The sequence below is a fragment of the Fusarium mangiferae genome, assembly GCF_900044065.1.
Source record: "Fusarium mangiferae strain MRC7560 genome assembly, contig: FMAN_scaffold006, whole genome shotgun sequence".
NCBI lineage: Eukaryota > Fungi > Ascomycota > Sordariomycetes > Hypocreales > Nectriaceae > Fusarium > Fusarium mangiferae.
Genome location: NW_024573926.1, coordinates 2,383,461 through 2,406,080, shown reverse-complemented (window position 1 = coordinate 2,406,080; position 22,620 = coordinate 2,383,461). Strand labels below are relative to the sequence as shown.

At 49.3% G+C, this 22,620-nt stretch overlaps 10 protein-coding genes across 10 annotated transcripts; 8 read left to right on the top strand and 2 right to left on the bottom strand.

Annotated features, from left to right (window-relative positions):
• Positions 1 to 124: 124 nt before the first annotated feature.
• On the top strand, positions 125 to 928 carry FMAN_03563 (uncharacterized protein; the record flags this gene model as incomplete). The annotated part of the gene is made up of 2 exons (XM_041832400.1): positions 125 to 752; positions 804 to 928. The coding sequence occupies 2 exons, from the start codon at positions 125 to 127 to the stop codon at positions 926 to 928; spliced, it is 753 nt and encodes a 250-aa protein (XP_041682866.1).
• Positions 929 to 1,138: 210 nt separating this feature from the next.
• Positions 1,139 to 2,089, top strand: FMAN_16131 (uncharacterized protein; the record flags this gene model as incomplete). Its single annotated transcript, XM_041832399.1, has 1 exon — positions 1,139 to 2,089. One exon carries the CDS (start codon positions 1,139 to 1,141, stop codon positions 2,087 to 2,089), a length of 951 nt encoding a protein of 316 aa, XP_041682865.1.
• Positions 2,090 to 2,784: 695 nt separating this feature from the next.
• Positions 2,785 to 3,580, bottom strand: FMAN_03562 (putative pectate lyase; the record flags this gene model as incomplete). Its single annotated transcript, XM_041832395.1, has 3 exons — positions 2,785 to 2,889; positions 2,936 to 3,327; positions 3,382 to 3,580. The coding sequence occupies 3 exons, from the start codon at positions 3,578 to 3,580 to the stop codon at positions 2,785 to 2,787; spliced, it is 696 nt and encodes a 231-aa protein (XP_041682864.1).
• A 2,065-nt stretch (positions 3,581 to 5,645) lies between these two features.
• Positions 5,646 to 6,432, top strand: FMAN_03561 (uncharacterized protein; the record flags this gene model as incomplete). Its single annotated transcript, XM_041832394.1, has 2 exons — positions 5,646 to 5,665; positions 5,712 to 6,432. The coding sequence occupies 2 exons, from the start codon at positions 5,646 to 5,648 to the stop codon at positions 6,430 to 6,432; spliced, it is 741 nt and encodes a 246-aa protein (XP_041682863.1).
• An 833-nt stretch (positions 6,433 to 7,265) lies between these two features.
• FMAN_03560 (uncharacterized protein) lies at positions 7,266 to 8,235 on the top strand (the record flags this gene model as incomplete). The annotated part of the gene is made up of 2 exons (XM_041832393.1): positions 7,266 to 7,362; positions 7,418 to 8,235. 2 exons carry the CDS (start codon positions 7,266 to 7,268, stop codon positions 8,233 to 8,235), a joined length of 915 nt encoding a protein of 304 aa, XP_041682862.1.
• A 657-nt stretch (positions 8,236 to 8,892) lies between these two features.
• Positions 8,893 to 9,844, top strand: FMAN_03559 (uncharacterized protein; the record flags this gene model as incomplete). The annotated part of the gene is made up of 2 exons (XM_041832392.1): positions 8,893 to 8,962; positions 9,021 to 9,844. 2 exons carry the CDS (start codon positions 8,893 to 8,895, stop codon positions 9,842 to 9,844), a joined length of 894 nt encoding a protein of 297 aa, XP_041682861.1.
• Positions 9,845 to 14,679: 4,835 nt separating this feature from the next.
• Positions 14,680 to 15,943, top strand: FMAN_03558 (uncharacterized protein; the record flags this gene model as incomplete). Its single annotated transcript, XM_041832391.1, has 2 exons — positions 14,680 to 14,744; positions 14,806 to 15,943. 2 exons carry the CDS (start codon positions 14,680 to 14,682, stop codon positions 15,941 to 15,943), a joined length of 1,203 nt encoding a protein of 400 aa, XP_041682860.1.
• Positions 15,944 to 16,336: 393 nt separating this feature from the next.
• FMAN_03557 (uncharacterized protein) lies at positions 16,337 to 17,011 on the top strand (the record flags this gene model as incomplete). The annotated part of the gene is made up of 1 exon (XM_041832390.1): positions 16,337 to 17,011. The coding sequence occupies one exon, from the start codon at positions 16,337 to 16,339 to the stop codon at positions 17,009 to 17,011; it is 675 nt and encodes a 224-aa protein (XP_041682859.1).
• A 229-nt stretch (positions 17,012 to 17,240) lies between these two features.
• FMAN_03556 (putative rhamnogalacturonan acetylesterase precursor) lies at positions 17,241 to 18,067 on the bottom strand (the record flags this gene model as incomplete). The annotated part of the gene is made up of 2 exons (XM_041832389.1): positions 17,241 to 17,935; positions 17,989 to 18,067. The coding sequence occupies 2 exons, from the start codon at positions 18,065 to 18,067 to the stop codon at positions 17,241 to 17,243; spliced, it is 774 nt and encodes a 257-aa protein (XP_041682858.1).
• Positions 18,068 to 20,176: 2,109 nt separating this feature from the next.
• FMAN_03555 (uncharacterized protein) lies at positions 20,177 to 22,561 on the top strand (the record flags this gene model as incomplete). Its single annotated transcript, XM_041832388.1, has 1 exon — positions 20,177 to 22,561. One exon carries the CDS (start codon positions 20,177 to 20,179, stop codon positions 22,559 to 22,561), a length of 2,385 nt encoding a protein of 794 aa, XP_041682857.1.
• Positions 22,562 to 22,620: the final 59 nt, after the last annotated feature.

Genomic DNA, 22,620 nt, shown 5'->3' with positions numbered 1-22,620 from the left:
GATCCTGTAACTAAGTCGCAACTTGAAGCACAAAAGCTAACCGCTAAACCCTCAAGACTCTTACTTCAGAAGCCACTCGACAAGCACATTTATATTCACGTTCCTCCCACGGAGCATCCACAGGATGGATGCAGATGTTGTGAAAAATGGCAGCATTGCCCGCCAGAACCGGGAGCTTGCGGAGTGGCATCGCAACGCCGACTACTCTATCTTGCATCCTCCAAACGTCAAGATACCATGGTCTATTACAGATAGGTCAACATGGTCAGAGATAAGGAGAGTACCAGCAGGCCTTCGGGTGTTGGAAACTCAAGCCGACAAACCCAACGGCAGATTATCTGTGACATGTGCAGCCAAATATTTGTCTTTCAAAAGCGAGGCAGATTTCCTCTCGTATGTGGAAGTTGTTGTACCAGATATTGTTGGACCAGCGAATTATGTTTTGCACGGCGATAGTTTCAGCTACAAGGACAGGATCAATGCTTATTCCAATACCCCATTCGCCTTGCATCCGAGCACCCAGAACCAAGGCCTTATTGACCACATTCAGAATCAGAATGTAGATGATGTCATGGAGCACTCACCAAGAAACAGGACTCTAGGTAGTTGCAACTACAAGCCAAAATCTCTTCTTGGTTTCTTTCGAGAGAACGCTGCTGTGCGCGAATGGCTCACGACTTTGGCTACACTTCTTACCGAACCAAAGCTTATCCCGACCTATGTCCCGATCCGCCCTGGAACTGTCTCTGATTGTGAGGATAAACTTTGCAGAGAGTTATTTATACTTGCTCATGCTGTGCAAGTCATGCTCTTCGCTACAGTCTATTGGCGTGAGGATGGATCCTACAAGTCTACTGACCCATATGCCCGACGCTCCCCTCTTGGTTTTCCCGCACCGAACTCGAACGATGAGAAAGCGTTTGGTTAATATACTCTTGATGATCTGTATCGGGCCCTCATTCTCCAGGAATTCCTTTTTCATCAGACATGGGATAGGAAGGAGGAGCGTCGATGCAAGAATCTTCTCCGGACAAGTCCTCCCAAAGCTGATGCTCCGTGGTTGGGATACTCCGTGGGTCGGTCTGAGCCCCCTTGAGTTGAAGATAGTAGAGTTTCAGCAGCTGACTGCTCTTTTATCATGAGGCTACCACGAAAAATACAACTCCGAATCGTTGAGCTAGCAATCCCACAGAAGGTTACACCACGCCTACTAAATCGACCTAAAGACAGACGAAGATATTCAAGAGTACAGTCGACATGGGAAGATTCAGTCCTGGCACTCAAGTTGTCATCCCGAATGATGCACAAGTTAGCCGTCGCTGAGCAAAACGTCCAGGGAGTTGTCGACCAGCGTGTTACATTACGAATGAACCTGGACATTGACACACTGCGAGTATTCGACATGAGTCTCCCAGACTTTCTCACTGCCAATGGTGTATCTGCGCTTCCCGTACGAAAGCTGCTCTCGATTTCGAAGATATCCGCCGAGGATTGTGGCACTTTACATGATCCTATGTGGCGTTGCAAAATCCCTATTGGCAAAGCCCTGGATCTTGAGAAGCTCCCAAAGCTCGATGAATTCTCTGTCATATTACCCAGTGTTCCTGAGAGTTGGATGATAGAGGATCTTCCCCGTGTCAAAGCTCAGACTGACGTCTCAGGTGCAGCTCATACTGGCATCAAATGGCAATTCAACACTGGTCTGTATCCAGTACCCCGCTGGGAAGGACAACTCCATGACAGCCACTTCAACGGCTCAGAGATACCATCCATACATCCGAATGCTCCTATTCCCGACGAAGCCATACCATATGTGGGTAAATGGGGATATGAGCGCAGTCCTGGGGCCGTTGGAGGCTATTGGGCCAGCTTCCAGTACTTCGAAAAGACCAGGGATGTATACTTGGCCCATCTTTCATGGAAGGAAGTTGAGTCTCTAGTTAAGGGTCCCTTTGGAAAAAATGGACGCGAAGCCATTTACGAAGACCATACGCCGAGGTTTGTGGCAAAGCTCCAAATTATCCGGCAGGGAACCATTCCCCCCCCCCCCTACTGGATGGATCAAAGTGGAGCAATTACGCCGAGATGATCCCAAGTGGAAACACCAATTGCTGAGCACATGGAAGAGTGTTTGGTACACTCTGGTTGATTATAGGACAGTATGCACTACTATAATGTCATCACGTAAGTCCTGTGACTACTTTCTACGTCAGACACAAGAGAAACACCATCAAAAGGGTGACGGAAACAGATGAAGGATGAGATGTCTGTATCTGTTTTGTGGGTAGCACGTATGGCTGTTTGTTGTCGGTTTTATCCGGGGAGAAGGCCGCACGAGGAGCCAGGGATTTCAGGCTCCAAGAATTCTCCGCGAGGTCCGGGCAGATGATTTACAAGTATTATCATGGTCTCAGAGACCCAGAAAAGTAAAAAGGAAAAAAAGTATTATTATCACATTAGGTGCCTGTGAATGCCGACTAACGATAGTGAAAACCCAACTACATTCATGTTCAGGGTCTTGCTGCGTTTAATACCCTCGTGATATTAAGGTCTGGCTCAGTGTAGATGAAGATATGTGAAAGTGAAGACCACTATTTTAGAACATTGATCGTAAAGTATTTGTTAGAGAGTATTGATTCATGTCCTGGATCACATACTTAATGAAACACAAGAGTCAAGGCCAGCGATGCTGACCAAACACTTCAACCCTCAGTCAGTAACTCTGCATGCCGAAGCTCGTTAGAAACTAATGACAGATTCTATTTCCAGGTGGTGCTGATCCGTTTAGCAAAGACCAGCCTTTGTAGGCTCACAAGCGCCGTTGCCCTTATCACAACCATTGTAGCCTTGACATTGGACTTTGGGGTAGCAGTTGTTAGAGTAAGTGGCCTATAATACATTAGTCACTTGGTTAATGCCGGATCAAGATGCCTACCTTGTCACCCAAGTTGGTGTTGATGCCCATCAACTCCCCACCGTTAACAGCAGTAGTACCCTCCATATGCACGGAGCGTCGACAGTTACCCTTGCAGTTGCCGCAAGACCTGTAAACCTTGCCGTAATCATTGGCATAGAAGTTGATAATGTTCACGTGTCCACAGCCGTTATGCTGAATGATCTTATCAGCGGCTTTGTAGGCACCACCGCCGATAATGTTGGCTGTGCCGCCGCCCTTGATGGAGATGGCATCCTCGCAAACGTCCTCGAACCAAACAAATTCAAGGGTACAGGATCCAAGGCAGTACACGCCTTCACGTTGATTGGCGCCGATGATGACATTTCGCAGTTTGGCCCCATCTTCAAGGACAAAAACAGTGTCCTTCTCACCTGGAGGATAAAATTAGTGAAGGTCAGGGGATTGTTGATGCTATTGTGACTTACCTCCTTCAGCCTGACCTGTACACTTCACCCCACGGTCATATTTTACCCAACCAGCATCAAAGGTCTGGCCTTTCTTGATATACTGAGGAGATCCGAGAGTTTTAGTTCCTGTATGCTTGGGAAGGCCCCCAGTATAGCCCTTACAGGCCAGGACCGATGGCAAGGCTGTAAGAAGAGTGATTGCGCTGGGGAAATGCATGATGAATGTTGTTGAAGTCGGCTCCCTGTTGTAAACCATTGAATAGATATCAACAAGGCATGTCGCGAGCCTTTATACTTTTCACCAGCCTGTCTAGAAATGTTTTCTCACTATTCCATGATGCCAAGTTTAAGTGCATGCATGATTCCCTGCAATTCCCAGCGTTGCATGCGGGGGCGCTGTCCAGGTGGTATCCAGGTGATCACAGTCATTAATTCCTCCAGTCATATCAAATGTCGACGGAAAAGGGGACTATTACCAAGACCAGAGTGTGTCAGTATCAAGCGGCCATTGGTGGAAGTCAGTCTTTGCTGGAAGTCACCACGATCAAGCTTGTCTTTATGCTTGAAAAGGCTCCGAGGCTCCGGGAATTCTGATTTCTGCATTAGACAGGTCTCTGTAGTTGAGTACTCCCACAAGGGCTTTGGGTACGAACGTAGGTGATGGATGAGGACACTCAAAGGTTCCTATTCAACAACTAAATATTGTCTGAGTATGATAGGCGCGCTTACGGCGAATGCTGTCTCTTGGAAAGACTGCTTATACACGAGTAAGCCTCTTGTTCAGCAAGCGGCCGAATTAGCAGCCGCTCACACGACCCTTAAGTCCAATGAGCTACTTTGCGACCGTACTTCAACGCTGAGACCAAATCCGAACAGAACAGCTACTACAACTCCTCTAGACAAGCAGAGTTGGGGCTATCAAGCTCTGGGGTCGGTTCCATATCCGAGGGGACATGAGTGTACAACGACTCACAGTTACTTGAACATAACTTTAATACAATGGGCAGCTAAATCAGTCAATGAACAAAAGCTCCTTAGCGTGGAACAGTGGTGGGCGGCCTCACGGCAAGGCAATTCCACTAGAAGCCCCAGTTTCATTCCGCAACTATGTAGCTGATTGCCTGCATCACCCTTGCAAACGGGTTACCTCGACCACTTTTCGTAGACTGGCACCCCTTTGGGAAGATTTACTTCCGGGCCGTCAAGTTCAAGATTGGACCAGTCCCGAAAGGATACCTCAAATGAGTGATTTTCTGTTCCGCTGTAGACCGGCATGTCTGTTTAGTCTTTGACAAGGGGGGAGAAAAGAGGATAATTCACGCTTGAGAAGCTTGAAAATTCTGATCTGGGGATTGGACTACAGTGGCAGAGGGAAATTTTCCAAGAGATCAAATATCACAATGGTATTCCATGGGGTTTGGCCAAAGTAGACATTGCCAGAATATACGTTCAATGGGCTTCTAGCACCACAAAGAAATCTTCAGCTTTTCTCTACTCTCTTCAACTCAACCTTAGGCTCCCGGAAGCCTAATTCACGTGGTGACTATGCTGCGTCACCGAACATCACTTGGATCGTTGGGCTCATTGTCCTGCTTTACCTACAACCGACACCCTGAATCTTCCATTGGGCATTCGCAGCTCCATGAACATCGAGCCGGGACCTTTGTCTCACCGAGGCTAACCTCGAAGCTTGAAAACCCGGTAGCTTCTATAGACTTCCAGTCGGGACTCTGCAGACAAGAAGTTCGCATCTTTGTGTCACCTGGTGCTTATACGTGGCTCCTCCCGGGTCAAGGCTAGGTATGACGAGCCGAAACATGATCTGGCACATCTCATCAATGAGTCAGAGGGTGTTGTGTTGAGATATGTGCCCGAGGCCCACACATCCCTTCTGTATGTAGCCTGCCCGCTTGGGCCCCTCCCTAGCTATCTTCCCTCAGACACACAACAGACCTCGCATTAACAACGTTCTGTGGCCTTCAGCGTCCCGCAAACGAGTTTTATCTTCCAAGTTCCATTACAGCAGCGGATTAGGAGGGCCCGAGTTGCTCTCTTTGACATCCTGAACATTGTTCTGTTCGTATTTCTTTTTTAAGCTCCAACTTCTCTGTGCTGCTTTAACCTCACAGCCACAAATCCCGCTGCGAAAACACATCCGGCTCACAACTCCAATGGCTGCCAATAAGATATCGGATCAACGCTATGCGGAGATTATACAGGTCGTTGGTCAGCCTTCGAATCGTAAGAAGCCCCCCTGCTGATAGCAGCTCCCGTTTACTAACATGGCCGGCAGGATCTCCGGGTAAATATATCGAGAGGCTAGAAAGAAAAACTAGCAGGGACAACAGCTTGATTCCCTTTTTGGAGAGAGCATCGGCTATAGATATCGAATACCCGCTCCAGTCACCAAAAGAATGGCCTCAGAAGCTTACTCCAGCAAATTCCGCAGATCCTGTCGGTATCACGAACTTAAGCTATGCCTTGACTGCCGATAACGTGGATGACTTCGACCTAGTCACTAACAGCGAAGTTACCTTTACCGTCTCTGCATTTCCTGGAGCATTGAGCTTGCATCCTGAGCCAACCAAGAAGCCTAGCGCTCACTCAGCCCTCGTATCTCTTAGCATTGAGCTCGAGGATCCCATCACTCCTCGCCTAGGACACCGCCAATCCCAACCCCTACCGTCTCTTGTATTGCCCATCGGGCAACTGCAAAAGGGTTTCATGACAGCGCGCGGCATTCCGCAATACATCGACACTGATTACATCCTGGTTGTTGATGCTGCTGGAACTTCACATGCTGTTTGGCTAATCTACGACCGATATCAAAAATTTGACGAGGAGTTCAAGGATGTCACCGACCCAAAGGGGGCTCCTTTGGTCTTTGTCGAGCTGGGAAAGAACTTTGATGCTGCTCAAGTTTTCCCAAGTATCAAAGATTGGATTGAAGCTCATGGAACGCTGAGTTCAGCCCAATTTCAGGAATCGATCAAGAAGACAGGAATAGTAGAAGAAGTCAAGGTCAGGAACACAACATCAGAGGATCTCGCGGCTCTGGAGAACAAATAGGCTGTTTTCATGGCGATGAAATCTTTCTTCCAGGACGATGGAGAGCCATAGGATCAGACAGATGTTGATCATGTCCTGATGAACGGTCACTTGATGGACAAAGCCCTGCGGCGCATTCCATAGGTAGAGACAAATTGATCCAAGCGTGTTCTCTTCCTGATCAGATGTTCCGTTGGTTTCCCAGGACACACGTTTGGGAGAGACTTAAAAGAACACCTCTTGGACGTCAATTGAGCTAGAAGTGTTATTTGCCGCTGAGACCTGTGGCTGAGAGCGTAATCCAGCCGGGAGAACCCAGTAGTTATCCACCACTTTAGCCACTTCAAGCTCCCTGGACATCCGTGATCTCTCATTGAATATTCGGGACCTTGTGAGTCGCGGTAGCAGTCTCTTTTGTCCCCAAGTCAACTCCTAATCTAGACACCTTCTTTGAACTTCTCTGACTTTCGGGGTCTTTCCTTCGGTCATTCAGAACTCGGTAGAAAGCAAGGTGAATGTCTCGTGTACCCACGTGCCCGCTTGTGGCCCCACCCAAGGCCAGGTCGAAAACGAGCTGATGCAGTGACCAAGTACTTTTCACATCTCAGCCCTCTCATTCTCGACTTCATGCTTCCCGCATCCTCCAGCGGCAGCACAGAGAGCTTTTCTGCCAGTAACTTTTATTTGGGCCACTGTCCTATGCCTATCTTGCATCGCCTATCCAGCCAGACTGACCTATGACCCAATCGACCTTCCAACATCAAGATCGTCTCCTTCTTCTTCAACTATTCATCAACAACTGAAGATTAAGTGTTGCGTTCATCGAGACGTTTTACATTCTCATGGATGCCAAAATGACTTCCGATGACGGCGATGAGGAGATTGAAATCCTTATCGAAGACCCTGATTTTGCGTGCCCCAGACGTGTCCCCGATGACCCTTTGGAGAGCGGTAAGTTTCCGTCAATATTCTGCAACAAGTCCCATTCGCTAATACTTTAACGAAGCCCGCCGTGCCGCCTGCTTCGAGATGCTGAAGAACGGAACTGGAGAAGGCAGCAGCCTGTCAGACATGATGGCCCCCCGTCAGACACCAAAGGAATGGCTTCAGAGTCTCACCACAGTTGACTTTGCAGACCCTTCTGCTATCGTCAGCCTTCGCCTGGACTTGGCCACCAATAACGTCGCACACTTCGATCTGGTTACCGACGGCGAAGCTATCTTGACTGTGACACCACTCCCTGGAGCTCTGACTGTGGATGATATACCACCTAAAGATGATGAGGCTATTTTCTCTTCATATGTTCCCAGCGATCATCCGGGCCTGTTGCGTCTTGAGTATGCCCGTGAGAAGGATATATTTACTGTTTACGGCCTCCACGAACCTCCCAAACCATCAGCAGCTGGCCTACCTCTTCCTTCTGTCGTACTGCCGATCGGACGGTTACGGAACCGATACAAGGACAAGGCCGGCATCTACTCAATCGATACTGACTACGTCCTCGTCGTCGATGCCGTTGCGGATGAGCACCCTCTTTGGCTAATTTTTGATCGGAAGATTAGAAGTTACGAGGAAGGTGGGGCCTACGTCAGACCAGAGACAGTCAAGCTTTTATTCAGCGGGACAGAGAAGAATTTTGATGCAGCCCAGGTGTTGCCAAGCATCCAAGACTGGATCAGATCCTATGGCAGCCTCGACCTCACGCAACTCCGGGATTCGTTCCAACGGACCAGAATGACAGGAGAAATCAGGGCTAGAAACGTGACTTTCGGGGATCTTCCTGCGTCTTGGAACAGAGTCACTTCTGGCTATGAGCACAGATAGATCACCTCTGTAGTCATTTTTTCTGTATCACAGTGCACCACAGAGCCATGGGGACAAGGAGAGTGGGTGCCGGCTGGAGAATGTTATGGCTTACGAAGCCTTTCGCCGCACTTACATAGTTAGGGATAAATTAAGCTGAATGTGTTCTCTTTGACAAACACCTAGCCTCTATGTGCATGTTCTCATCTACTCCCCATTAAATATCGTTCAATTGTCCAAAAGACTGCACTCGTTGAACAGGTGAACATCTCCAAACATCCATGCACCATCCATCACTTTCGCATTTGTCGCAGCTGAAAACAACGTCAGCATGAGAGAAACCTTCAGAAACAAGTTTTGGGGCAAGATCCAGGTAACTGACAGTGTAACGGACGATATTGACACCCCCTATTCCGATATCAGAGTATGTGCCACTGGCGTCGAAACAAGCAACGCATAGCTTGATCGACCGCCACTGTTGATTCACCGGCCTTCCATCCTGTGTGACACTGGTAAACCGTCCCCATACCCAATACATCGAGGGCGTGGCCCAAAGTCTCCCCGATCCACAAACTCACCAACTTCCATACACTCGCCCTCCCATCATCATCATACCAGACAATACTTTCGCAGCCACCGAAGCCCTCCAACCAAATATCCATCCAACCATATCCCAAGATGGACGCCACTGAGCTTTCCGACGATCGCGTTGCGGAGATTCAGAAAGCAGTTGGCAATCCTTGGACTAGTAAGTACCCTCCCAAGTACATTTCCCGAACTGCATTCAGCTGATCCTATTACCTCAGTGTCTCCAGACGAGTACTCGGCGAAGTTGAAACACGAAACTGGCAGTGACGAAATGCTCGATCAGTTTCTAGAGAAAGCATGCAAGTTGGACAGAGAATCGCCTCGTCGTTCAGCCGAGGATTGGCTCAAGCAGCTTGCTGCTATGGACTTTAGGAATGTCGGTCCTATTTCTAAGCATCACTTTGGCTTGACTATCGATAGGGTGGACAGATTTGATCTCGGCACCGATGGCGAGGATACGTTTGCAGTCGCAACAAATTCTGAGGCTCTGTGGACGCAGGAGGCGGAGCTCTCACCACTATCACCCTCTGCAGACATTGAGTCTGGCGACTATCATGCCCATCCTGCGTTGATCTCTCTGCAGAAGATTGAATCCTCCCCTTCTCGCCTTGGTCCGGAGCCTTCCAACACTGGTACACTCACAGCCTCTGGCAAACAGCTTCCTTCTCTAGTCATGCCCATCGGGCAGCTACAGATGAAGTCTAAGGAAGAGACGGATGAAGACTATGTCGACACTGAATATGTCCTCGTCATTGATGCCACCAAGACTAACCATCCTGTCTGGCTGATCTATGACCGAAACGCGTGCGATGACTTGGGTGACCGACGCCTCATCGATCCTGATCAGGAGCCCGTGGTCTTCGAGAAACTTGGAAAGAACTTTGATGCTATGCAGGTTATGCCAAGCCTCCAATGGTGGATTCTCTACTACGGAAAGCTCGACTTCGCTAAGATGCTGAAGTCGATGCAGGCAACAGGCATCACAGGACCAATCCAGGCTAAGGAGCTTTCCCTCTCGGAGGCTAAGAAGATTCTTGGGTAGTATATGTCTTCTACATTTGGGCTTTTGTGTACATGAGAGAGCGGTCGCAGCAGGGAAAATGATGGATCGGGCCGTAGAAGCACGACGTCTTGGTGGAATTGTATCGCGATCCACTCTCCTTGAGAGACAGAATCATCTCCCCTCAGTTTTTACGGCACAGGCTTAGTGTCCATGTACTTAGCTCTAGCTAGTCCTTGCAATCCCAGTCGATCCAGCGGCCCATTGTACCTCTGCCCGAGTCTACCAAGTGAAAGTGTCCTCAGATCCAGACCCTGTCGTGTTACTTGCACTTTCACAGCTAGCAGGTACGCTATCACCAACCAATTCGGGTGACAAGTCCAGGAGTAAGCTTTGATCACTTTTGCGTACGCCTAGTTGATGCTACTGGCTTTGCTATGGATCCCGTGAGCGCCATGTTCAAACCTGGCAATGCAAGCAGCTTCACCGATCAACACATTCATCAAGTCTGGCGTGTTGGGCCAACTCAATCGTGTAACCCCCAAAAGTAATACCCGCATCAAATTCACTCGTTGCGCGATCATAAGCCCCTCTCCGAAGCCTTGTTTCAATTAAAGCCATGCGGGCGACACGGTAAATGTTACAGTGCGCCTGAGTCAACGTGGCGCAACTGACGAGTAGGACAGACAGCCCTCAATCTGAGTTCTGACGGGCATTTAGCGTTCTTTTCTCTCTGAAACAGTCGCCAAAGACTACAAGATTTTACATCCATCGGAGTTCATTTACGAAAAGTTCCTGGTGCATTTGGGCTGAAGCTGAGCACTGAGCCTGTAACTATGACTTGTCGCGGTGGCTTGGCTCGAGGCTGGCTTCACGTATGCATAACTTCCCCTTTAGCTGACTGATCAACATCATTGTCGTCATCGACTTTCTCGCCAGTATCTGGGCTGCCAGTCAGGAGAAGGGAATAAATGAAGCCACCACCATCGCTGTCCTCTCCCCCACGGGGCAACCAAAAACTAACCAGCCATAGAGATAACGAAGGCATTCTCATAATTATGCGCGGTGATTGTATCACCATGGAGTAACTTTTAAGCAGGATCGTGCTCATGCTCACACGGAACGACAACTCCCCGAGCGCCTGTGCGGCGTTCATCCTCAACGGCAATGGTGCAAAAGGGGGAAAAGTTGTCAGTTGACTAGGGAACGTTTACAGCCTGCCTTGAAACTCCGCCACCGTGAAAGGGCTTGCCAGACCTGTCCCGTATCTCACCGGGCTGGGGTTGCTCAGCGTCAGTTGTAGCGGTCTGGAACAGGCTTTGGGGTCGTTGTCTCGACGGTCGACCGCGCAGACTCGGAGCTGCTATCATAACGGAAACCCGACGTGGCTTCGACCGGGCCGGCATCGATTTCGTCGCTCACGGGCGCCTGCGTCTTCGTGGGTTGAGGACCCTCGGCGACAGGTCCAGTTGTTGGGCTTAGATCAGATACATCGGTATCATTCGTTCAGTCGGGGTTGTCGGGCGCCTGGATCGGAGTCTGGCTTGAGACTTGTGAGCTTCGGTGATGACACCTTGTACTTTGCTAATATACAGTCAGCCGGTCCGGGAGCCAAAGCCTGCTTTGATGGGCGTACCAACCGGAGGAATTATTGCTTCTCTCGCGGTATCCGGCTCGTCAAGGGCGCCTCACTCGGTGATTGTAGCTCGAATGGGTATCTGCGGTAGATGCCTAATTGCCGTTGGGTAGGGAAATGTCAAGGATGAACTTGAATACAGTGCCATCACGGCTGGCGGTGGATGATGCCTCGTGCTCCCGCGATTCGACTGCCTCTGTGACTGAACTACTCCTGCGATTGAACTGCCCGCTCCCGCGATTAGACTGCCCCTAGGATTAGACTCCTCCTGCAATCAATGCCACTGTAACTGAACTGCTCCTGCGATTAGTGCCACTGTAGCTGAACTGCTCTTGCGATTAGTTCACTGTAACTGAACTGCTCCCGCGATTAAACTCCCCACGCGATTAAATAGCTGATGGAACATAGGTACAGTGGCTCCAGCACTAGGCTTTCACGATGGAGCCATGGGAAGCAACGTAATGACTTAACAGCAAGGCAGGTCGAGCACAATTGATGAGCAAGTATTGAAATAGCGGATAAAAGCACAAATATTGTAAAGTCTCATGAACAATGACAGATTCAGGGGCAAAGTCGTGAACAAGAGAATTGAAGTGCTATCGAGGAACGCCAAGCTCAGGGCACGACCAGCGATGTCACTTATTTTAATGATGTGAGGGCCTGAAGGATGGAGAGGATTACACCCCGTGAAGCTTTGACGTACGCGTGGGAGCTGTTCACTGAACGGCTGTGAACATCGGCAACAATTTAGACAAGAATACTCAAGATCCCTATTTCACCCTAAATCTACAGTTGACCAAAATTATAGCCTTCAAAAAGGTCAGTATGCAGTCTTCAGATTATCCAATGGATGGAGGCGGAGGGATTGAAATGGCACGTAAACGCGATCCTAGTCTCGCCAGGTTCAGCGAACCCAAATTCAGTGCCGGCATTTCTACTGAATTACCCGCTAATTCTTCAGTGCTCGCTTGAACATTGCAGGGCCTTCAAGGCGCGCCAGACTGGTTTACGGGGCATGTTCAAGGGAGGGCGATAGTTGAGTCCAGTATACCTCGACCCGAACTTCGCTATAACGCTCAACTATGACATGGAGGGTCCCTTTCACAATGTTCCATACCGAAGACGGTAAACATTTGTATCACAGTCTCTTGAAATGTCCCTGGCCATCAAGCAGGAGTCTCATCTTTTGTTTGTTTATTAATTTTAAATGGTTACTCATTGTTGCTTCGCTCTCTCCCTCAACACTGCTGGTCTTAGTCATGCTAGGCTGGCTCTCGGGACCGTTGATAGGCGCATTGCTAGATGATCTAGAGCTGGATCTTTACGAGAGCTATAATATACATAAACATCGTCAAAGGTCTATAAACGTCTCTCGTAGTATGACTGCTGCAAGAAAATAGAGTCTTGAGATTGTAGCCCAAGCAGATCTTAGTGAGAAGGAGGGTCCCCGAAAATGGGCGGTCACATTCGAGGCACTCTGCGCTCTCTTCAGACAGTGAGACCTCGCGAACTACTCGCAATGTTCATGGCAAGTCGACTCCTGGTATTTGAATGCATAAAAGTGGTTATCGGCAAATAGGAGCCTCTTGGGCAAGCTCGTTACCTTTCTGCCACCTCATCAGAGCATACTTCCCAAAGAATCTAACTCGAACCTGAAAAGGTCCCCTTGTGCGAAGCCCAAGTTTATGTGTACCGACGAACACATTTAGGACATTTGACAAGAGTTCTCTAGTCATCAAGATTTCTGATAGGGTAATCACTGCGCGCACAGGGCTTTCTTAGGTTCTATGATTATTGATGGTAGGGGGAGTTGGGTCTATGGGTCTAGTTGCAATTGTAAGAAGCCTGGGACAACTATCGTCTGCACATACGGGAGAGCCGCTGCTGCTTACTGAGATAGAGGTCTCCTGTTCCATTCTTTGACAGGGCGTCTGGCAAAAGTCTCATGGGATCTACGCCGCTCGAGGGGCTCAGGAAAGTTACTACTAAGGAAACTGATGCAATGAACTGGAATGCTTCAGATCTCTCCGTCATCACGATCCACGGGATCGCACTAGGCTGGCAGCAAGGAATTCAATCATACAACTGTTTCCGTTGATCACACTATGGCTGCGAGATCATGAAAGCAGCGTTAATTCGATGGTTCAGTCACTGAGGCTAAAATGTTCTCCCTATTCAGAGACAAGAGCTGGGATGCGTGTCAGCTCTGAGAATGAACAGAAGATGTGGCTACTCGGGCGATCAAACCAGAAACATTCCTATTGAAACTACCCTGCAATGGTATAGAGAAGTACTGGCACTTGGCCATGATTCCTTTCACGATGCATCTCGATGATAGGGTTGAGTGGCTACACGGCCGTTGTGAAGTTCCCAGTGGACCAGATGGGACGTACACTGCTACCAAGCCTGGGCAGTATCTGCCGAAATTGTTACTTCCTTGATCAGATTGATCTTATATTATCGTCTAGACCAGCTTTGGTTAAAGCTGTCTGTTCTTGCAATATATACGATATCATCAAACACTTTAAACAACTCTCCAAGATCTTTCATAATCGGCTCAACGACTTGCCAAAACCAGGATGCTAGTAAAAACCCCTCAGTGTTGTTTCAATAGTCAGATGTCATCCGTATTCTGAGAACTTCGAGTCAAGATGAAGCTTCGAGGTAGCAGCAAGGTCTCAATGGGAAGGCAGCCCACTCTCAAGAAGTATTAGAGTCCCGAAACATATATTTGGCCCCCGGCCGTGATAATTAGGTTCAAACACGAGAGTAGGGTTGTGGGTTCTCATTATTTCTTGAAGATGTAGTGCAATAGGTAGATATCTCAGGGCGTCTCCGATATCTACATGAACATCTATATGTCGAATGGCTTGAGATAGAAAACAGCGGCAATTAGCTTTTCGATCCTTCAGGTCTTTCAAAAGCTACTAGACTACAGTTTTTGTAATATCTTGGGTAGTTTTTCTCTTTTCTTTGAAAGGTTTACATTGAAGTGATGTCTGAAGTTCAGGGTGGATGGAGTGAAGTCGAGTCGTTTCGTAGTTACTCGACAGCGATTGGTCTGCTCGCTGTTGCTTCCCAATGCAGTTAGTGCTGATCTTCCACTCTGAACTTTGACGGATCACTAGCGCCATGCGACTCAATCCTTCGAACAAGTCACCTCTTTGCCTGTTCATTCGTCAGTTCGGCATTCATCCTCTTTCAAACTTCGCACGATCCCAGATACATCAGAATATTCACAATGACCACTTCCAAACCCGCGTCCCGAGGCCGAACCAAGGTGAAGACGGGTTGCGCAACATGCCGGTCAGTCCAGACTCCACCATCACATTCTAGCAAGGATCATACTTACCGAATGTAGAATCAGAAAGATCAAATGCGACGAGGCCAAGCCCTTTTGCGAGAAGTGTGTCAAGACTGGGCGCAAATGTGATGGTTACGAGTCTGTCTTTAGGCCATTCTCCAGCACGCCCCAGCCCATCGGCAAGCCAGATGCTTCAGCTTCAAGGCATGATCACGCCGAAGGGAAACCTCCACTGAGCACTGGCGATCTCAATCGATACTTTTCCACCAAAACAATATTCGACGTTGAGCTGAGCTGCAATGAAGAAGCAGAGCAGGTCCTCCAAGCTAGCTTGACTAATGACTCGATACGTCATGCTCTGCTGTCACTCAGGGCTCTTCGCGGAAATCTCGAGTCGAAGAAAGAAAGAGAGACATCCGAGACTGGCGAACAGCAGAGATTGAGTTACAACTACGGTCTTCAACAGTACAGCAAAGCTTTGACGAGCCTCGCATCCAACCTTGCATACCCCAGCCCCGACAGTTTAAAGTCCGCACTGCTTTGTTGCCAAGTCTTGATCAGCGTTGAGCAAGTCCGAGGTAACTTCTCAGCCATGGGACTGCACATAATTCGTGGACTGAATATCCTACGCGAATACCGCGCCAGACCGTACCTGACCACTGATGGCCTGATGTCAGCACGGCACAGCGGTCTGCCTTCCTTGGATGTCTTCATTATAAAGCTGTTCGCTGCGCCTTGCAAGTTCACAGAACAACAACCCTCAGAATCTTTGAGCATAATGACGCCGCCGATTGAAACGAGGAGTGATCGAAAACTGGCGCCAAACATGCGAGCGGAACTCACGAAAGTTGCGACGTCCACTATTTCAGTTCTTGCGAGGGTTACAGAAATTCAGTCGGATGAACAGGCTCAATCCCTTCTTTCGGAAAGAGGAGACTTGCTTGATGGATTGGACTCATGGCTCGGTGCTCTTGAAAGTCTTCAGCAGGAAACGCAACCAGGAGAGCCCGAGTCAATCTCCGATAACTTCCTGCGCATCTTGTATCTCATCTTGAAAATCGTTCTTCTTGGAACTTTAGAAACTGCACCAGATCTTGATGCCAAGCTGATGGAAGAAAGCAAGCAGCTTCAGGATTTAGCGAATCTCGTCAATGAACGACTCAAGTGCTATGATATGCGACGGGGAATCGTGGTAGCTTAGCAAAGCAATCTAAATAGATGAATAAGTCATCTAATCTCGCGATATCTAGTTGCTAAGTCCGTCACGAATTTGTAAGCCCGAGACGCGAGTTGGATCAATGCGTGAGATGTGGCGCACCCAGAAAAGCATGCTGACCGAACCGACCAATGAGAGGCTGGCTCCGCTGTTCAGCCCAACATGCAGGTCCAAGTACATAAAGAAGTCATTGAACCATGAATATTGTTCTCAGCACATCCAACTTCCTCTGATCGTTCAATATCCACCAAATCCATCATTCTTCTTTGACTTATCGTCAATTCATCATAAGTCTCCTCCGATAACCCCTGCGACAACCTCTAACAGTTCCTGCGATAATCTTCAACAACTCTTCCGATAACTCCTCCATATCCCATCATGCACTTCCTCCTCCTAGGCGCAACTGGCCGAACCGGCAAATTCGTCGTCTCCGAACTCCTTTCTCAACATCACACCGCTGTAGCACTTGTACGCGACTCCAGCAAAGTCGCTTCTCAGCCTGACCTCACTGTCGTCACCGGCTCGCCGCTCTCGAAGGACGACATCCGCCGTGCTCTTACAGCTGCTCCAGGCTTGATACCATCCGCAACAATCATGACTCTCAACACGGTCCGAAAGTCAGACAGTCCCTTCGCAGCTCAAGTGTCTCCACCTCGCTTTCTGGCAGACTCGTGCGCTAATGCCTGTACGGTTCTGAAAGAAGCTGGTATCAAGCGCATCGTCGTCATGTCTACGGCAGGTGTTGGAGATTCATGGGGGAAGCTTTCCTGGGTGAGCAGAGCGTTCATGGGATGGACGAACATCAAATATGCTCTGGAGGATCATAATTTGGTTGATAAGGAGATTCGGGCAACCGACATGGACTGGACTCTCGTGAGAGCTGTGAGGCTGGAGTTTGGAAAGGAGACGGATAAGAATGTTGAAACACTGGGAAGTGCTGGTGAAGGAATGGGTATGGCTGATAGTGTCACGCCAAATAGTGTGGCGAGATTCTTGGTTAACGTTGCGGTTGAGGGATCATTCGTTAAGGAGGCCGTTGTTGTCCGAAACTGAGGAATATGGCGAAGACATGGTTTGCCAGTATCGGGATCAGCAGGATTTAATACACCAGGGACCATAATACTAAAGGGATCAAGGTAATTCCATGGAGTTTAATATAAATACCATGAATAAATATTTTGTACATGATATCTGCATACATCATGATCATGACCACTATATACAAAGAAGTTATACACAACTTCCCATGTTATCCAACTTCAGACACTTGGCCAAACTGCACTTAGTACACCTTGGTAACAGGAGTCTTGATATAAGGCTTCAGGCTAGTCTTGCCATTCAGCTCCTCATCAATAGCCTGAACAAAAGCCTTGGCAATGAGGTCCGCAGCCTCAGGGCTAGTATGCGTATGATCCTTAGGATACAAAGAGTTAACCTTTGTATTACCAAGCTTCTGATACATCTTCGTAACAGCAGCAAAGTGATCAACATAAGTGACGCTAGGGCTGTTCAAAGCCTTAGCAGCGGTAGGAACATATCCCACGAAACGAGGAGCGGCAGGCTCAAACGTTCCAGTCTCCCATTGGTTGTTGGGTGTCTGAGAGCTGAGAATCACAGTAGCGCCCTTGGCGACGAGGGCTTTGGCGGCTTGCGAGACGTAGAACACAAATGTGTACACCTTCTCGCCCGTCTTGTCGGAGATGCAGACTTCCGTGCCTGCGCCGGGACAGTCGGAGCGGTTGTTGTCGTTGTTTTCGGGAGAGCCGCCGTCGTTGTGGCCGAACTCAATGACGACGATGTCGCCCTGCTTGACGAGGTTCACGATCTCGGTGAAGCGGCCCTCGTTGGTGTAGGAGCGGGCTGAGCGGCCGCCGATGGCCTTGTTGACGGCAGTGACCTTGAGATATTTGCCGATGTAGTTACCCCAGCCGTCGGTTACACCGTCGTTGGCTCCATTCTTTGCCATGGTGGAGTCACCTTTTCATCTGATCAGCGTCTATCCCCAGATCACCACTGATTTAGTTACTCACCAGCAAAGTACACTGTCTGGCCAGACACGACCTGGAAAGCCCCAGCGGCGAGCGCCGCAAGTGAAAGAGACAGCTTCATGATGACTTGAGTTTCAAATAAAAAACCACTGACGAGTAAAATGAAACCCAAGAAGTTGCCCAGAGCTGTATATATCTACTTCAAGCGCATGAATTGCATCAATTAAACCCCCAAACTAACAATCCAGGTGATCATTCGTTTTACAAAACAAGGTTCGCGATCTAGACTCCGCGTTTGCCTATTCAGGCGGGCTCTCCGTCTGTGCCAAGCCTGATGAAACAGGGATATGAAGCCTTTTCCCACCATTCAGAAAACATATCGACCCCAGACCGCCGCCAGGATTGGGCCGGCACTTGTAATGCAACCGATTGATGGATAAAGTCCCGCTATTGGGAAGATGCCATTTCGTTTGGAATTGATGCGGTGCACTCGGTGCTCTCGGCATTGTTTCAGCGATTGCTAGTGTCAAAGGTTAAAATCATTCGTTGAGGTACGGGAGTTGACTCGGGGGAATGGAGACCGAACGCGGGGATAGTGGCATATCATTTCCTTTTTGATCGTAGGGACATTGGGGGAGATTTAAGCTTGGAAGGTGTCAGTTCGATGCTTATTGGGACCTCGGCTCTTGAGTTGCGCTATTCTAAAGGAAAGTGTCATTGAAAATGCCTAATACTTCACGTTCATCTTTTCGATAAAGCGGTGAGTTGAGCCGGACAAAAGGGAGTTCTATGGAATGATGCAGGCGTAGTCGTTTTGCCTCAATACCTATTTGATGCTTTTTAATCCAGATGGAATTCAGTCGGTATAAACTTTACAGACTTTAGTAAAAGCTGATTTGAAGTCGTAGGAACGGGACTCAGCACAATAGACAAATTTCGAGAAGTCTCGTCGGTAAACAGGAAACCAAAACGGAGAGACGTCAAACTCTTTTATTCAGGTCATATTGTCAAACCCCCGTTTCTTGCGTATATCACGTACATATGAACGGCGAGGAAGCTGGAGAAAGATTGTAGCCGTCCATTGCAAATGCCATGCTTCTTTATATCACATTGCGTACGAGCTCACCCTACAGCTGGTCACTTTTTAGAGAGCCTGTTATCGATAAGGACTTATGATCACCACGTCATACCTCTCTTATCCTCATGATACCGGCGATAAGTGATAAGAAGGCAACGATCGACAACGGTTTCAGGTACCACGAGCAGCCCACTATACCGCACATTTGTCCGAGCTCGCTATCAACGGGGCCGTCATGATCAGGAGATAGCTTCCGGATCAGAAAGCTTGTTTTCGTCTACTCTTGACCCACGTCGCTAATGGTGATGGAGACTCCATGGGGACATCGAAGTCGCCCCTCAAATTGGTTACGCAGCGTAGAAGATAGCGGAAGACATTTCAAAGAGATAAAGCTGAGACTTCCATGATAAAGTTTCACTTTAAATGAAATGCTAAATAAGAAGATACCATAGTTCTGGTACACCAGGAGCTGACGAGACCCGAAAACTGATTATCACGAGCTTCCATCACAATCAATCCCAAACACGCTCACCAATCCCATCCAATAACATCCCTACCATTTCAACTCATCACAAGCATGAAAGAGCCTCACCCCTTAATAAACCTCCATGAAACGAAACGAGCACTTTTCGCAAAAAAAGATTAAATMCCCCGCCAATAGCAGCGTCGACATTTGAAACACCACCATCCTTTTCCGTTAGGCGCTTCCTTGTGCAGGGATCATTTCCAAAATTCTAGATCCACTGAAGGAACAAATGTTGATAGATAACTTTCACTCGCAGGTTTTGTAACACAAACGGTCTGAGGTGACTGTGCCCTTGTGGATGTTCCTTGCTTTTGGCGGGAATTTTCCCGGTTGGTGTATGTGTGTCCATGGTTATGGACATTAAGGCGTGTTGCGTTGGATCCGCTGATCATCGCGTTGTATAGAGATATATAGGATGTCAATGTTCGCTGTGAAGTGATTCTGTTCAAGCTACGCTCTTTGTCGCTGCCTTTCTTTCTCATCACCGCCAGTACGGTGCTTTTCTTTTTCACTACCGCTCGCGGTACATTCCATTCTTTCACACAGACCCTGGTGGTCTATCCTCACTCACTTGAATCTTCAAACACTTCCATTCATTCTTCACCATGCGCTTCACACTCTCCAGCATGGCAGGCCTTCTAGGTCTCGCCTCCGCCCAAGGCCTTCGATCCTCCGCCTACACCGACCCCAAGACAGGCATTGAGTTCCAGCGTTTCGTCGACGATGGCTACAGTCTTGGTATTGCCGTCCCTGAGACTCTGGGTAGGGATCTCATTGCGCAGATGGTGTTCCCTCGTGAGAAGGAGGGTTGGGGTGGTATTTCGTTCAGAGGCGGTATGGTTGGTGGCATGCTCTTTGTTGCGTGGCCGAATGGCGATGATATTGTTACGAGCTTTCGTATGGCGAACTCGTACGCCAACCCGGACGTTTACACCAACAGCACCGTTAAGGCTACGCCTATTCCTGACGGTACCTTTATCAACAGCACTCATGTGTCATATACTTTCCTCTGTGAGGGTTGTGTTGTTAAAGAGACTACTTCGTTGACTGGCGAGTCTCCTGTTGTTGGATATGCCTGGTCATCTATCGACGTCGATACCCCTTCTGATCCCGAGAGCGCTCTGAACTATCATGGCGCTGGCTTTGGTCAGTTCGGTCTTGATATTAAGAACGCTGCTTCCTCCAAGTACGCCACCTGGGCTGCTATGGCCAAGGAGACCACCCCAGCTCCTGGAACAGGCACACCCGGCGTCCCTGGAAACTCCACCACCGTGCCTCCTACTACTTCCAATGTTACGTACGATGTCATCGTCGTCGGCGGTGGTCCCGCCGGTATCATCGCCGCTGAGCGTCTCGCCGAGTCTGGCGCCAGTGTTCTTCTCATCGAGCGCGGTCCAGCCAACACCGTCGCTCTCGGAAACGCCGCCCAGGCCCTCCCATGGAACAACACCCTCACTCCTTACGACATTCCCGCTCTCGGCAGCAGCATGACCAGCATGTCTGGCACCAAGTTCTGCAGTGACACCGCTTCCACCGCTGGCTGTCTCCTCGGCGGATCCAGCTCCATCAACGGCCTCAACTTCATTCACCCTCCCGAGCGCGATTTCCAGCGCTGGCCCAAGGGCTGGAGCTGGGCTGATCTCTCCAAGGCCGCTGATCGCCTGTATGAGCGTAACCCCGGTACTACTTCTCCCTCCGACGATGGAAAGTACTACGATGATCGAACCTACACTATCCTCTCTGGATACTTGAGCGCCAAGGGCTGGAAGGAGGTAGACTCTATCGAGGAGCCTAACGAGAAGCACCTCGTGTACTCTCGTCCTTCGTGGTCTATCAAGAACAACATGCGTGCTGGTCCTGCTCGCACTTACATGCCCTTCGCCAAGAACCTTCCCAACTTCACTCTCAAGCTCGAGACCAAGGTTATCCAGCCTATTCGAACCGGCAGCAAGATCACTGGTGTTCTCACCCAAGGCGCCAACGGAAGCAAGCAGATCATCAATGTCAAGGCGGGCGGCAAGGTCGTCCTCGCAGCTGGTGCCATGTCGACTCCTCGTCTTCTCTGGAACGCTGGTATCGGCAAGTCTGATGCTCTCGCCATCGTGAAACAGGGTGCTTCCAAGACTGGTGTGACTCTCCCCGCTGCTTCTGACTTCATTGATCTTCCTGTTGGACACCACCTCCAGGACCACGCTCAGGTCATGCTTCAGTTCAAGACAAAGAGTAACTTCACCGCCTACAAGTTCAACAACATCGCTACTGAACCCGTCAAGTCTGACTTGGAGCTTTACTACCAGGGCGCTGGTCCCATCACCCAGGCTGCTCAGCGCATGCACCTCTGGACATCTGCAAAGGGCGCTGATGGCCGCGTTCGATACCTTCAGGGTACCGCTAGTGCCATGGCCGACGGCATCATCACTGTCCGCACATTCTTGACCCATGGTACATCCACTGTTGGCGAGCTTGGCATCACCGCTGGTGGAAACACCGTTCTTAACACCAAGCCCTGGTTGATCGACCAAGAGGATCGCAAGGCCATGGCAGACTTTGTTCAGTACTGGCTTGACCTCACCAGCGGTAGCAACTCTACTCTCTCTTACATCACCCCCGGTGCCACCGTTGATGACATCCTGGCTACTAAGATGATCAGCGGCGATCACTGGATGGGCAGCGCCAAGATGGGCGTTGACGACGGTCGCAAGGCCAACGGTAGTGCTGTCGTTGATCTCAACACCAAGGTCTACGGCACCGACAACCTCTTCGTCGTCGACGCCTCTATGCACCCCGATCTTCCCACCGGCAACACTCAGGCCATCATCATGGTGGCCGCTGAGCACGCAGCCGAGAAGATTGCCGCTCTCAAGGTCGGCGGTAGCAACTCTACTGTCCCTGAGCCCATCAGCTCTGCTCCTACTCCCGTTCCTACTCCTGGATCCAAGTGCAAGCGAGGTCTTCGTCGCCGTCGCGCTGCTCGTGTTCCCATGGACTTTCGACGACGATCGCTCTACTAAGCCATTTCTGATGGTGGAAATGGATGAAATTCAGTGAACATATTTCTTGTGTATATAGA